At 38.3% G+C, this 15,496-nt stretch overlaps 1 protein-coding gene across 5 annotated transcripts in view; it reads right to left on the bottom strand.

The window, feature by feature from the left end:
* CFAP70 (cilia and flagella associated protein 70) overlaps positions 1 to 15,496 on the bottom strand; it is an 86,907-nt gene that overhangs the window by 11,801 nt on the left and 59,610 nt on the right. For all 5 annotated transcript variants that reach the window (XM_030862577.2, XM_030862580.2, XM_060286483.1 and 2 more), the window contains 5 exons: positions 7,152 to 7,310; positions 6,436 to 6,557; positions 4,821 to 4,973; positions 4,142 to 4,303; positions 3,374 to 3,463 (listed from right to left, as the gene is read on the bottom strand). In XM_030862577.2, coding sequence (XP_030718437.1) covers positions 3,374 to 3,463; positions 4,142 to 4,303; positions 4,821 to 4,973; positions 6,436 to 6,557; positions 7,152 to 7,310 — 686 coding nt within the window. The remainder of the gene's footprint in view (positions 1 to 3,373; positions 3,464 to 4,141; positions 4,304 to 4,820; positions 4,974 to 6,435; positions 6,558 to 7,151; positions 7,311 to 15,496) is intronic.

Raw genomic sequence — 15,496 nt, 5'->3', positions numbered from 1 at the left:
AATAATTGTACCCCAAGACTAAGGGATGGCTTCAGAGAAGAAACACTGCTGAAGTCAGTCCTGAAGGATAAATAGGAGTTTGTTAGCTATACTTCAAGGCATTCCAGGTAAGAGGAACTTCATATACAGAGGCACAGAGGCTTCAGAGAGCATGGCATGCTCAGGAAACTCTTAATATGCTTGTGTGGCTGGAGAAGGGAGGGAAGGGAGAGACAGAGAGAAAGCGAGAGAGAGAAGAGAGAAAAGAGAGAAAACAAAGGAAGTGATAAGACCAAGGAGGTAGGAAGAGACCAGATCATTCAAAAAAAATCTGAATATTATTCTGAAATAAGGGGTAGTCACTGAGGAGTTTAAATAGGGAAGTAACCTTGTATTTGCATATTTTAAAGACCACTTTGGTAACAATGCAGGAGATGAATTGAGGGAGGACAGGAGAACACCCTAGCAGGTAAAGAAGGGATGAGGCTTGAATTAGAGCAGTAAAAACACAGATGGAGAGGAGACAGTAGACTCAACAGACATTTAGGAGACAAAATCAATAGGATATTTGATGCCTAATTAAAAGTAATAGAATTAGACTAGGATAGTTATTAAGTTTCTGGCTTGGTTGACTGGATTCATTATAGTCCCATTTACTAAGACAGGGAATACAGGAGAAGGTACAGGCTTAAGGAATGTGAGAATCCTTCTGAGATAAGTTAGGTTATATTTTGGATATGTACATTTTGAGGTGTCTGGGAGACCATCAAATAGAGCTGTCTATTACACTGTTTGATATAAGGGTCAGAACATGAAAAGTGTTATGAATTGAAGCTTTAGGATTCATTGGGGCACAATTGGTAGTTAAGACCACTGGGGTAGATGATATTTCTTAGGGAGAAGAAGTAAGGTGACAGGAGAAGAGCTGGCTATAGAACCCAGGAGGACCCAACAATTATGATGGGCAAAAGACTAGGAGCCAGCAAAAAAAGGCTGAGAAGGACACCAGAGAGGAAGGCGCGGAACTGGAAGGATGTGAATGCAATATTGTGGAAGTCAAGGGAAGAGAGGGTTTCAAGAAGGAGGCAGTCAGCAGGGTTAAGTGCCACAGAGACTTCATCGGAGGGTCTATTGCATTTGGCAATTAGGATGTTATAGGGGGCCCCCATCAGAGAAGTTTCAGCAAAGCGTTAAGGGGTATACACCTAATTGCAAGGAATTGAAGGATAAATGGTACCTGGGAAAGGAACAGATAATTCACATGATTTCAACTTCATTAGTGATGAAAATGTAAATTAGGATATATATCAAACTGGAAAATGATAGTGCCCATTGTTGATGACTTAACAGTAAAAGGGACTCTCACACCTGGCAGAATATACATCAGTTTACAGCCTTTCTAGAAAGTGAGTTGACACTATACTTAAAAATTTTTCTACATTCTTTATGAATGTATCCTAAGGAAATAACAGAATTAAGCACAGAGATTTATGTCTTAAGAATGTTTATTTCTGCTTTATTTATAATATATAGATGTAGAAACTAATGACATGTCCAATAAGTGGTTGGTCAAATAGATATGGTATATCCACACATAGGTATAGCATGACTAAAACTTTGACTGAGGGGCAGAGATTACTTGGATACCTTAGCAGTGGGACTTAACCCAAGTTTTTTTGAGTTTCTATATCAATGAAAATATTTTTTATGCTACTTAAAACAAATAGAAGCATGATTTATGCTGAGTAGTTTGTACTGTTGGTTTCTTGTTCTTCTGAAAGTGCTGTTAGGTTTCTAACAGCTACGGATGTTTTACATCCTTTCTGGGAAGGTGGAGTGGGGGCATATGGCTTCTATATAAGTGATCATGTGTCCTGGTTGGCCTGGGACACTACCTGTGTCCCAGTGTAATTATTAATATCACCCTTTTCATTCTCAGAAGTGTCCTGGTTTGTATGATAAATTACATGATAACCTTACTTATGCATCCAAACCAGGGAATACCATGCAGTTATCAAAATTTATGTTTTAGACTATTTGATTATGTGAGAAGGTACCAATGCTATACTGTTAAGTAGAAAAAAAGATTCCAAAGCAGTAAATATATTATTTACAATTTTATACATTAAAATTACTTTCAGGGCTTCCCTGGTGACGCAGTAGCTGGGAATCCGCCTGCCAATGCAGGGGACGCGGGTTCAAGCCCTGGTTCGGGAAGATCCCACATGCCGCAGAGCAACTAAGCCCATGCGCCACAACTACTGAGCCTGCATTCTAGAGCCCATAAGCCACAACTACAGAGCCCGAGTCCCACAAGTACTGAAGCCCACATGCCCAGAGCCCGTGCTCCACAATAAGAGAAGCCACTGCAATGAGAAGCCCGCGCACTGCAACGAAGAGTAGCCCCCGCTCGCCACAACTAGAGAAAGCCCGCATGCATTAACGAAGACCCAATGCAGCCAAAAATAATAAATAAATAAACAAAAGAACTTTTTAAAAAATTACTTTCACATACGTACGAAAAAAGACTGGAGGAAAATGCATTCAAATGTTAATAGTGGTTATCACTGAGTGGTGGGGATTATGGATACTTTTATGTTTTCTTCATATTTTGTATCATCCAAATTTCTATAACTATCATACTTTACCTTTATGGTTAAAAAAACAGCAATGAGAATAGGAGACAAGGAATGTAAACAATTCTTTTGGTTAAGGGTAACAACCAGGGAGGTTGTTACTGTTGTTATTGTTTAATAAGAAGGGGAAAAGTACAGGGAAAGAGGGGATTGGGAAGGAAAGCTTAAAAATGTAAATCAAAAGAAAGAAAATATTAAGAAAGTGAGGGATTAGGAGAAAAGGAGAGGGATAGAATCAAGAATACACGTGAAGAAGTTAGACAAGAACAGAGGAATGCATGCGTCTTTCAAAGATTAGAGGAAAGGAGGGAAGGGTGACTAAAGAGTTTATAGGGGCAGTGGAACAAAAGATCTACCAGAAGCTGTAGCAACTCCTCCTGAATATAGAAGGGACACAGAGCCTAATAAGTATCAATTAGTTTCTTTAATTTAATTGAGTAGATTCTTTATATCCTATATCACTTTTCTCTTCCAGATAACATAATAAAATTACAAGCTTATGTACCATATAACATGAAATTTTTTATTATATAGCTTCATGCTTCAGTTTTTGTGGGATTTTTAAAGAATGTTTTATTTTTGTAGTTCAGATTGACCTTCAGTTTACTGAACAGCTTTGAAGAGCAACTTTTCATTAGAGAAGACTGCCCTGATAGCCTTCCTACCACCATCCAAACTCCCAGGATACCTGGAAGGCCAAGGAGTCAAGGTCAGCTGTATAGTATACACAGGCTAGTCTCAAGACCTGATCCTCTTACCTTATAACAGGCGATTCCCAGTCCTAGCCAGGTAAGGCATGAAGGCGATCTCTTACAGACTTGCAGGTAGGTTTTCTTTGCCTTTTCGTACTGTAGAAAGAAAGCACCACTAAGCTATTGATCTGCAAGCTTCAAACACTGCATTTCTAGGATAACCATGAGGCTTCTGTAATTGTACTCCACACCAATCTAAGTTAGATGAGTCCCTGGATTATGTATATATATGTTTATATATATATATATATTTAAATATATTTTTTATATATATATATATTTTTAAAATATATATATTTTTTAAGACAACTTTTTAAGAGAAGTTTTATGTTCACAGCAAAATTGAGAGGAAAGAACAGAGATTTTCCATTTACCCACTGTCCCCACACATGCATAGCCTCTCCCATTATCAACATCCCTGACCAGAGTGGTACCTTTCTGTTAGTTAAGTCAAGCTAAGAATGCTTCTACTACTTTTAATAAAAGAAAGCTAAAATAATAGCTAAAATAACACTTACTGAGTTCTTAACAACTTTTTTAGTATCATAATGGTTAAAACCACAGACTCTAGTATTAGACTGCCTGGATTTGAATCCTGCTTCTATTAATTACTGGTTATCTGATGTTGGGCAAGTCACTTTACCTTTGGATGTAAAAGTGTCATCATCATATTACTATTCTTACTCCACAAAGATGGATGTTAATGCTTGAACTGTAATCAGGTCCCAGACAATGACCTGATTTACATAGTTACTCCCTATCTCTATTCCTCACCTCTTTCTCTTCCAGATATATCTGCCCCAGTCGCAGGAAGATGAAGTGCATCTCAGAAGCATCCACTACAAAACTAATGGTTCGCTCATAGCATGCCTTGGCCTCAGCATGATTTCCACTCAGAAAATAGAGATGGCCTTTCACGCCCCAGACGTTAGGGTTCTAAGAAAGTGAAGAACAAGTAGTACATGGGATGAGGTGGTATTTAAAAGTACATTAATGATCTTTGTTTAACATTTAAATTTAGATGAAGTCCATGTTCTTTTGCAAATTAGAAAGAGGGCCATTCAGTTGCACTGGGAGATACTGTTCTAGGACTGCCCTCTCATTTTTTTCTTGCATTCTTCAAAGCCATTTTGTCTTTGGGGAAAATATTAAGAAAAATATTCATGCATAACCATGATAATGTTCACAATGAGAAAGTAGAAGTTCAGGAAACTTGAAATAGATAAAGTGTCTGCTAAAGAGCTGTCCTTATCCTTTCTCTGTCCTTTGTAAAAGTCATGATTGATTAAGAAAAACAAATGGAAGGAAATTAGATAAATGAGTTTACTGACAGCTGATGACCCCCACCTCTGGTAACCAGAAATCTACCTGTGATATGGCATCACCACCTTTAAGAAGGCCTACTTGTCCCTTCTCCAAACTAAACTTAAGACACTCTAGCAAAAGTTATTACCAAGTAGTCCATCTGAGCTGCTTGCTGAAGGTATTCCTCTGCTTTAGCAAAATCCTTCTTGAGTAGGTGTGTCTGGGCCAGCACCAAGTAATACTCACAGCTGGGGCCTCCATGAGGGCATAATAACTCATGTGCAAGCACTCTGTGTACATACTGCAAGGAAAACTCAGATTATAAGAAACATGTAAATGACTGTATGCTGTCAATTCCATAGCTCTCATGGTTGAAGATTATGTCTCTGATAATAAATAATAAGAAACATATTATAGAATGAAATGATTATCAATTTCAAAAGGTTAGAGGTGAATTATAAACATTCAGTATATCATGGTTCCATTACCAGCTATTCATGTAGTAACATTTCCAAGTGAATTATCTACAGTACTGTATAATTCTGGTCTTGCTAGTCATACTAGATGAGTTTTAGCCTATTGTGTAGCAGACAAAAGCATTTCATCAACCACCCCATTTTCATACGAGGTAACATTTTCAGGCATTTGTATTTATACGGAAACTTAGAGTGAGACAAAACCTCCCTTTCTAAAATTCTAGACTCAGGATCTTAGAAACATAAATGTCTGTTTCTGACACACTCTCAAGCATTTGTTATGTTCACCAGTTTTATACTTTGGGCTATACTTTGTTTTAATATGATATAAGGCCTGCAAATTTGACAAAGTCATATGTACTTGCTAAGAAGAGGGGAAACCCTTCTCCCTTTGTTCTCATCTCAGCCTATAATATAGAAACTTCCACTAATAATGAAACCTTCTTAAGAAAATACTGACAGGGAGGCTCTGCAGCTGTTCCCTCTACCTGCATACTGACTCTTGGACATGGGGGAAAAGTGATTTATTTAATTAGGGAGACAGAGAGACTATTTCTCTATTGTGAAAGGTTAGTATATTAAAGCCTCCTGTTTAACATGGCCCACTCCCACCTAGTTCATAATTCTTGCCCTGTCTTGAGTTGCCCACCCTCAAGTGGCACATGCACTCTATAGGTTGAGGGCCAAATCTCTTGCCTCCTGGATCTTGCTCTCTCTTTTACTGCTCACTTCATGGATATGTTTCTCATTTCCTATGTGGTAGGTAGACCTTACAGGATGCTCTTTTTCTCTGAGAGGAGACAGCAATTCTCCAGCTGTTCCACCTGTGACTGCATGGGTAAATCAAATCTGGGACCAGTCACATATCCAGCCCAGTTATATCAATAAAAAATTAGTATTTTTATCCCCCCATATAGCACTGTGTATCTGTTTCCAATTGGTTCAGAACCTGGAAGGGAAGAAGGGTGTGCTTAGGCTCCTGTGAACCCCCAACACTCACATAACATGAGTTCCCACAATAAAGTAACATCAGGCTACATATGACTCAGAGTCTGATTTTGCTTTGCTGGTATTCTATAGGGAGCAGACTTGCAGTGAGGTCTCCTGATGCTCTCTGCAGAGAGTAGTTCATGTTTGAATGTTTATTCCATTGTGTCTATAGTGTGCTCTCAAAGCATGTTTGATTTCTGCGTCATACACAGTTAAGCTTGCGAAGACATCACTATGACAGAATAAGTAGTTCATTAAAATCTTTCCCTCTACTTGCCCTTTTTCAAATATTCTGACCTGCACAGCATTGACCTTCATCAAGAAGCGTATGGTCTCCATGAAGACGGTGGCAGGAGTTTGGGAAACACTATAAAGGGTGGGATGCAGACAAGTAGATGACTCTTGACATTCTGATGCTTCTGAAAATATGATATTAAAATAATAGACAATTAGATATAAAGGAAAAATTCAGAAGCTCAGACACATAGCAGGGAGAGTATTCTACTCTAATATATGAGAGAAATTATAATCTTGAAAGCAATAGATTATTCTACAGCAATGGCCCCCAAGGAGATCTTAAAGGTTCTCGAGGTTATTCTACTGGTGGTTCCAAATGCAAGCTGAATGAATAAAAGCTTTTTACTAAATGCAAGCTGAATGAATAAAAGCTTTTTTTTAAAAAAAAAGTATTCAGATCTTCCTGAATGTGAAACAGATTTGTAGATACTTTGAATCTTTAGATACTGTAAAAATGAAAATTCATTGCCAGAAAATCATAGGTTTATAGTTGGCTACTTCTCTGAGCTAAATGTAAATCCTCACTACAGAAAGAGTTGCATTACTGAGACTGGATTTCAGAGTCTAGCCTCACATGAAGGAATTTAGACAATATTACAGATAAACTAATCAACTTCAAACAAGTTAAGATTGCCATTTTGGTCAGCAAAAGAGTTTTCAACATTGTCTAGTTTGTTTATCCCCTTCGTTCAACTGGAAATCTTTATTCTAATTACCTTTTTTTGATGGTATCTCCTTCATAAATGTGTTGGAAGGTTTTTGGCTGGTAGTTGGATCCTGAGACTGTACAGACAAAATGGGTTCATGTGACTCAGACTGCAGGTTAGAGGATTCATCAAGAAATTCATCTAGAATGGATAATGGAGCTCCTAGTCCTAAAAAGATTAAATTTTAATGAGATAAAAACCTACCTTCCTACATTGTATATTAAAAGGTTATTACAGGAGATAAATACAATTAATTTCCAAAGCATAGGAAACATAACCCCTAAATATTGCATGGAAAGACTTGTTTTGCAGATTTTTTATATTTCTGAATAATTTAAAGAGTGCAAGCTAAACAGACAGCACAGCTCCTGCCACTATGACCCCCAGTCGAACCCTTCTGCCAGCCCAAGTCATGATAGTGTCAAACAAATACCTATTACAAAAGCTATATGCTAAGCCTAGAATCTCAAGAATCCAGAGGAGAAGATTAATATTTAGATAATATTAAAACCCTTTAAGAACAGGAATTCTATTTTATTTCACTGTTCAAAAATCACATCATCGGGCTTCCCTGGTGGCGCAGTGGTTGAGAGTCTGCCTGCCGATGCAGGGGACACGGGTTCGTGCCCCGGTCCGGGAAGATCCCACATGCTGCGGAGCAGCTGGGCCCGTGAGCCGTGGCCGCTGAGCCTGTGCGTCCGGAGCCTGTGCTCCGCAATGGGAGAGGCCACGGCAGTGAGAGGCCCGCGTACCGAAAAAAAAAAAATCACCATCATCATAAGTAGTTATATATGAACATGGCTATATGCCAGGTATTATATTAAGGATTGTAATGTACAATCTTATTTATTTTTCACAACACTATGAGATATACTTATTATGCTCCATTAAACAAAGTGAACCACAGAAAAGTTAAAAAATTTGCTGAAGCTCTTAAACATTCCAAGCTGCCTCTCACATAAACAAATGTTTTAGGAATAAAAATAAAAAGCAATGCTGGTTAGGAAATGATCAGTGCCAGCTGGTTCTGAATCAGAAGAGGTCACTCTCAGCTAGAGAAAAAGATATGGCTTTGAAAAATAGGTAGAAGTTGGATAGGTAGAGAGGTAGGGGCTAAAGCATGGAAGTAGCAAGGTAATTATTTTTATGGGTATTGAGGATTGCATAGTAAAAATTAAGGAAAGGTAGGTTGGGGGCTAGACTGTATTGATATTTGAATGCTAGGAGTTTTCTTCTGTAGGAAAAAGAAGAGGTTTACAATGAAGAGTTTTGAGCAGAAAAATCAGAGGATGAAAGTGGGATTTTATGAAGATTACTCTAGCAGTACTATGCAGCAAGGAGAAAAAAAATGTTGATGGAGACAAAGAAGTCTGTAATAAGGCTGTTATAACATTCTGGATATTGGTAATGGAGAGTAGTGTAAATATAAAAGGAAGATGTAGGGAGCATTTTGAAAGAAAACCAAATGGTCTGGGAAATCAACTTGATATTGGGATCGGGGGAAGCTCAAGCAAGCAAGCAAGAAGAAGCAGGGATGACTCTGAGATCATGAGCTTGGGTGCGTAATATAATGATGTAGAGTCAGTTTGAGATATGAGGAGATGAGTTAACTAGTGGAAAAATCCAACTGCTGGATTCTGGAGGGATGTCAAGGTTAAAGATAGAAATCTGGGGCTTCCCTGGTGGCGCAGTGGTTGAGAATCTGCCTGCCAATGCAGGGGACACGGGTTCCAACCCTGGTCTGGGAAGATCCCACATGCCGTGGAGCAACTAGGCCCGTGAGCCACAACTACTGAGCCTGCGCATCTGGAGCTTGTGCTCCGCAATAAGAGAGGCCGCGATGGTAAGAGGCCCACGCACCGCAATGAAGAGTGGCCCCCGCTCGCCGCAACTGGAGAAAGACCCAACACAGCCAAAAATAAATAAATAAATAAAATTTATATTAAAAAAAAGATAGAAATCTGACAGTTATCAGAAGTGAAAATAGAAACTGTGAGGGTAGGTGAGCTCCTAGAAAGTACGACAGTATTACTGGGAAATGATTACATCTAATGGGTATGACAAGAAAGTGAAGCAATCAAAGGAAACCCAAACTATTGGAGATGGAGTTAATCCAACATGTATTTCAAGAAAAGAGAATGGTTAAATATGCAGACTGATCATTGAGAAGTGATGATTTTAATGAAAAAAATGAAACTGGAGAGGTGGCCAAAATGGCAGAGTAGGAAGACCCTGAACTCACTGCTTCCCATGGACACACCAAAATTACAACCACTTACAGAACAACTATCTACGAAAATGACACGGAGACTAGAAGAAAATATTTTCCACACCAAAGACTTAAAAAAGGAACCACAGTGAGATGGTAGGGGGGACAGGGACATGGTATAGTCAGGACCCACACCCTCAGGTTGGTGACCGACATACAAGAGGAATATCACAATCATAGAGGTCCTCCCCAAGGAGTGAGGGGTCATAGTCCTATATCAGGCTCCTCAAACTAGGGATCCTGAACCAGGAAGACAAGCCCCCAGAACATCTGGCTCTGAAAACCACTGGCACTTAGGATCAGGAGAGCTGAAGGACTACAGGAAATAGAGAATCCAATTTTAAAGGGAGCGCACAAAATCTCTCATGCTCCCAGTCCCAGTGCAGAGGCAGTAGTTTGAAAGAAGTCTGGGTCAGACCCACTTGCTGATCTTGGAGAGCCTATTGGATGGCAGGAGGCAACTGGTACTCCCTCTGGGGATGGAGACACTGTTGACAGCCATTTGGGGATCATTCTACCATGATAACACTGGTACTGGCAAGTGCCATTTTAGAATCCTCCCACTAGCTTACTACCACTGGGGACTGAACCCACCCACCAGGGGGTTGGCACAAGCCATGAGCCCTCCTGGAGCTCACAGACAGCTGCACAGGGATACAGCCTAGCCCACCAGTGGGCCAGCACCAGCCCCAATTCCCGCCAGGGCTGCACAGCCAACCACACAGGAAGCCTACTGTGCCCTCCATTGGGCCCTCAGCCACCACATGAGGCACTGCCTCACAGACAACTGGGCCAGGGCCCAGCTCCGCCTACCAGCATGCCCACATTAGTTCACCTTGCCACAAAAGAAGAATGCATGCAGCCTACATACAGGATACCTCTAGAGCACATAGCTCTGGTGACGAGAATCGAGTGCCCTGCTGGGCCCCATTGGACATCTCCTACATAAGGCCATTTCTTCAAGATTGGGAAGTGTAACCAACTTACCTCCCTACCACACAGAAATAAACAGAGAATTGGGCAAAATGAAGAGACAGATGAATATGTTACCAATGAAAGAACAAGACATAACCTCAGTAAAAGAACTAAAAAAAGTGGAGATAAGCAATCTTTCCACTTCTTTGAATCATCTTCAGTTGCCTTTATCAGTTTTTTATAGTTCTCAGCAGATAAGTCTCTCACCTCCTTGGTCAGGTTTATTCCTATGTATTTTGTTTTGTTTTCTTTTTTGGATACGATTTTAAAAGGATTGTTTTTTGTTTTGTTTTGTTTTGACTTTCCCTTTCTGATATTTCATTGCTAGTGTAAAGAAATGCAACAGATTTCTGTATGTCAATCTTGTATCCTGCTACCTTGCTGAATTTGTTTATCAGTTCTAGAAGTTTTTGTGTGAAATCTTTAGGGTTTTCTCCATATAGTATCATGTCATGTGCATATAATGACAATTATACCTCTTCCCTTACAATCTGGATATCTTTTATTTCTTTTTCTTGTCTGATTGCTGTGGCTAGGACTTCCAATACCATGTTGAATAGAAGGGGTAAGAGTGGGCATCCTTGTCTTGTTCCAGATTTTAGTGGGAAGGCTTTTAGCTTTTCACCGTTGAGTATTATATTAGCTGTGCGTTTGTTATAAATAGCTTTTATTATGTTGAGATATGTTCCCTGTATACCTACTTTGGTAAGACTTTTTATCATGAATGGATGTTGAATTTTGTCAAATGCTTTTTCTGCATCTATTGAGATGATCATGTAGTTTTTGTCTTTTCTTTTGTTGATGTGGTGTATCACATTGATTGATTTGCATATGTTGAACCGTCCTTGTGAACTTGGGATAAACTTGGTCATACTGTATGATCTTTTTTTACGTGTTGTTGGATTCGGTTTGCTAATATTTTGTTGAGAATTTTTCATTAAATACAAAGTTAAAAGAAAAGATATGATAACTATATAAGCAGAAATCAATAAAATTAAAATTGAAAATTAATAGAGAAGATTAATGAAACCAAAAGTTGGCTCTTTGAAAAGATCAATAAAATCAATAAGTCGTTAGCCAGGCTAACTAAAAAAAAAAAAGAAAGAAAGAAAAAGAGGACATATTACTAATATCAGAAATGAAAGAAGAGACATCACTACAGATCCCATGGACATTAAAAAGATAGTAAAGGGCTTCCCTGGTGGTGCAGTGGTTAAGAATCCACCTGCCAATGCAGGGGACACGGGTTCGAGCCCTGGTCCAGGAAGATCCCACATGCCGCGGAACAACTAAGCCTGTGTGCCACAACTACTGATCCTGCACTCTACAGCCCACGAGCCACAACTACTGAACCCTCGTGCCACACTACTGAAGTGCATGCACCTAGCGCCCATGCTCTGCAACAAGAGAAGCCACTTCAATGAGAAGCCCACACACAGCAACAAAGAGTAGCCCCCACTCGCCGCAACTAGAGAAAGCCCACGTGCAGCAATGAAGACCCAATGCAGCCAAATAAATAAATAAATATTTTAAAAAGATAGTAAAGGAATATTATGAACACTTATGTGCCCACAAATTTAATAACCTAGATGAAATGGACCAACTTCCTAAAAAACACAATCTTCCAAAACTTACACAAGGAGAAACAGACAATCTGAATAGGACTATATCTGTTAAATATACTGAATCAGTAATTAATAACCTTCCAATACAGAAAATACAAGGGTCTTTGTTTGGGGTGAATTCTCCCAAACATTTAAATAAGAGATTATACCATTTCTATACAATATCTTTAAGAGGACAGAAGCAGAAGGAATACTTCCTAAGTCATTCTATGAGGCCAACATTTTCCTAATACCAAAACCAGACAAAGACTTTACAAGACAAGAAAACTACAGACTATTATCTCTCATGAACATAGACTCAAAAATTGTCAACAAAATATTAGCAAATCAAATTCAACAATATATAAAAGAATTATACACCATGGCCAAATAGGATTTAACGTAGGTATGCAAGGCTGGTTGAACTTTCAAAGATTGACTAATGTAATCCAGAATATCAACAGGCTAAAGAAGAAAATCATATGATCATATCAATAGATGCAGAAAAAGCATTTGACAAAATCTAACGCCTCTTCAAGATAAAAACTCTCAGTAAACTAGGAATTGAGGGAAACTTCCTGGACTTGATTAAGAATATCTACAAAAAACTATAGCTATCATCATACTTAGTGGTAAGAAACTTGAAGTTTTCCCACAAGGTCAGAAATAAGGGAAGGATGTCCCTTCTCACCACTGCTTTTCAACATCATACATTATACTGTAAGTCCTGGCTATGCAACAAGACAAGAAAAAGAAATAAAAGAAATACAAATTGGGAAGGAAGGAATACAAATTGAAAAGGAATAAATACAACTGTCTTTGTTTGCAAAAGATATGATTGTCTATGTAGAAAGTCCAAAAGAAGTGACCAAAAATACTCCTGGAACTAATAAGCAATTATAGCAAAATTGCAGGATACAAGGTTAATATATAAAAGTTAATCTATATACCAGCAACAAATAAGTGCAATTTGAAATTTAAGCACAACACTATCTATATTGGCATCCAAAAAATGAAAAACTTAGGTATAAATCTGACAAAATATATACAAGTTCTGTATAAGGAAAACTACAATCTATGATGAACTAAATCAAAAAAGAACTAAATAAATGGAGAGATAGTTCATGTTAATGGATAGGAAGATTCACTATCATCAGGATGTCAGTTCTTCCCAATTTGATCTATGGATTCAATGCAATCCCAATCAAAGTCCCAGAAAGTTATTCTGTGGATATCAAAAAACTGATTCTAAAGTTTATATGGAGAGGCAAAAGACACAGAACAGCTAACATAATATTTAAGGAGAACAAAGTTGGAGAACTGACCCTACCTGACTTCAAGACACACTATAAAGCTTCAATAATCAAGACAGTGTGGTACTGCCAAAAGAATAGACAAATAGATTGGTGGAACAGAATAGGGAGCCCAGAAATAGACCCACATTAATATAAACTAATCTTTGACAAAAAAACAAAGGTAATACAATTGAGCAAAGATAGACTTTTCAGCAAATAGCAGTGGAACAATTGGACATCTACATGCAAAAAAATGAATCTAAACACAGACATCATAACATCACAAAAATTAACTCAAAATGGATCACAGGGCTTCCCTGGTGGTGCAGTGGTTGAGAGTCCGCTTGCAGATGCAGGGGACACGGGTTCGTGCCCCGGTCCGGGAGGATCCCACATGCCGCGGAGCGGCTGGGCCCGTGAGCCATGGCCGCTGAGCCTGCGCGTCCGGAGCCTGTGCTCCGCAACGGGAGAGGCCACAACGGTGAGAGGCCTGCATACCGCAAAAAAAAAAAAAAAGGATCACAGAACTAAGTGTAAAATGCAAAAACTATAAAACTCCTAGAAGATAACATAAGAGAAAACCTAGATGACATTGAGTATGGCTATTTAGATAGAACACCAAAGGCATGACCCATGAAAGAAGGAATTGACAAGCTGGACTTCACTGAAACTAAAAACTCAGGCTCTGCAAAGGACAATGTGAAGAGAATGAGAAGACAAGCCATAGGACTGGGAGAAAATGTTTGCAAAAGACACATCTGATAAAAGACTTAGTCAAAATATACAAAGAACTCTTAAAACTAACAATAAGAATATAAAGGACTTGATTAAAAAGTGGCCAAAGACCTTAACATACATCTCACCAAAGAAGATATACAGATGGCACATAAGCTTTTAAGATACTGCATATCATATGTCACCAGGCATGGTGATAATGGGGCAGAAAGACTATGCATGTGTGGAGGCAAGAAGTATATGTGAAATCTCTATACTTTCCTTTTAATCTTGCTGTGAACCTAAAACTGCTCTAAAAAATGAAGTGTATTTAAAAATAAAAGATTAATATGAAAAATCATATTCTAATAAATTTTTAAAACTAGATGAAATTGATGAACTCTAAAAAGTATAAAATACCATGAATAACACAATAAGAAATACAGAATGCAAATTCTTAAAGATTAAGAAAATGAAATGATAGTCAATACCTCCTTTGCCAAAAACCCCAGGTCCCAGTTGTTTTATGGTTGAGTTCTGCCAAATGTTTAAGTCAAAATCAACTGTATCATATATAAGTTGATATAGAAGAGCAAAGGAAAGGTGTCAAATAATCTTGATTATAAAAATAGACGACAGGGGGCTTCCCTGGTGGCGCAGTGGTTTAGAGTCCGCCTGCCAGTGCAGGGGACATGGGTTCGTGCCCCGGTCCGGGAAGATCCCACATGCCGCGGAGCGGCTGGGCCTGTGAGCCATGGCTGCTGAGCCTGTGCGTCCAGAGCCTGTGCTCCGCAACGGGACAGGCCACAACAGTGAGAGGCCCGCGTACCGCAAAAAAAAAAAAAAAAAAAATAGACGACAAAAGAAAATTACCGTCTATTTCATTTATGAACATAGATGCAAAGATCCAAAATAAAGCATTAGCTATTCAAATCCAAAGGTATATTAAAAACTAATACATTATGATCAAGTACGATTTCCAATTATTGCAAGAATTGTTCAATATAAAAGAAATCTGTCAATGTTGTTCACTGTATTAATAGATAAAAGGAGAAAATTATTTGTTTCAACTGATGCAGAAAAAGAATTTGATAAAGATCAACACCTATTAATGAAAAAAACTCTTTGGAAATTAAGAATAGAAGAGATCCTCCTTAATTCTGTAAAGGTTTTTCAGAAAAAGCTTACAGCATATTTTACATTTAATAGACAAACTTTAAACTCATTCCCCTTAAGACAGGAAAGAAGACAATGCTGAACAACACAACTAATATACAACATATTATTGTAGATAATAAAAAGACATGAGTAGTATGAGGATTGGGAGGAAAACGTAACACTGTCATTATTGGCAGATGATATGATAATCATATTCTGGAAAAAAATAACAGAATTAATAATCTATTTGAATCAATAAGAGTCAAATAAGATTGTCATATACAAGTTCAATCTAAAAAACAACAGTATACACTAAAATCTAAAATGTAGAAAATCAAC

The sequence above is a fragment of the Globicephala melas genome, chromosome 16 (assembly GCF_963455315.2).
Source record: "Globicephala melas chromosome 16, mGloMel1.2, whole genome shotgun sequence".
Classification (NCBI taxonomy): domain Eukaryota; kingdom Metazoa; phylum Chordata; class Mammalia; order Artiodactyla; family Delphinidae; genus Globicephala; species Globicephala melas.
This window is presented reverse-complemented; position numbering and strand designations above follow the sequence as displayed.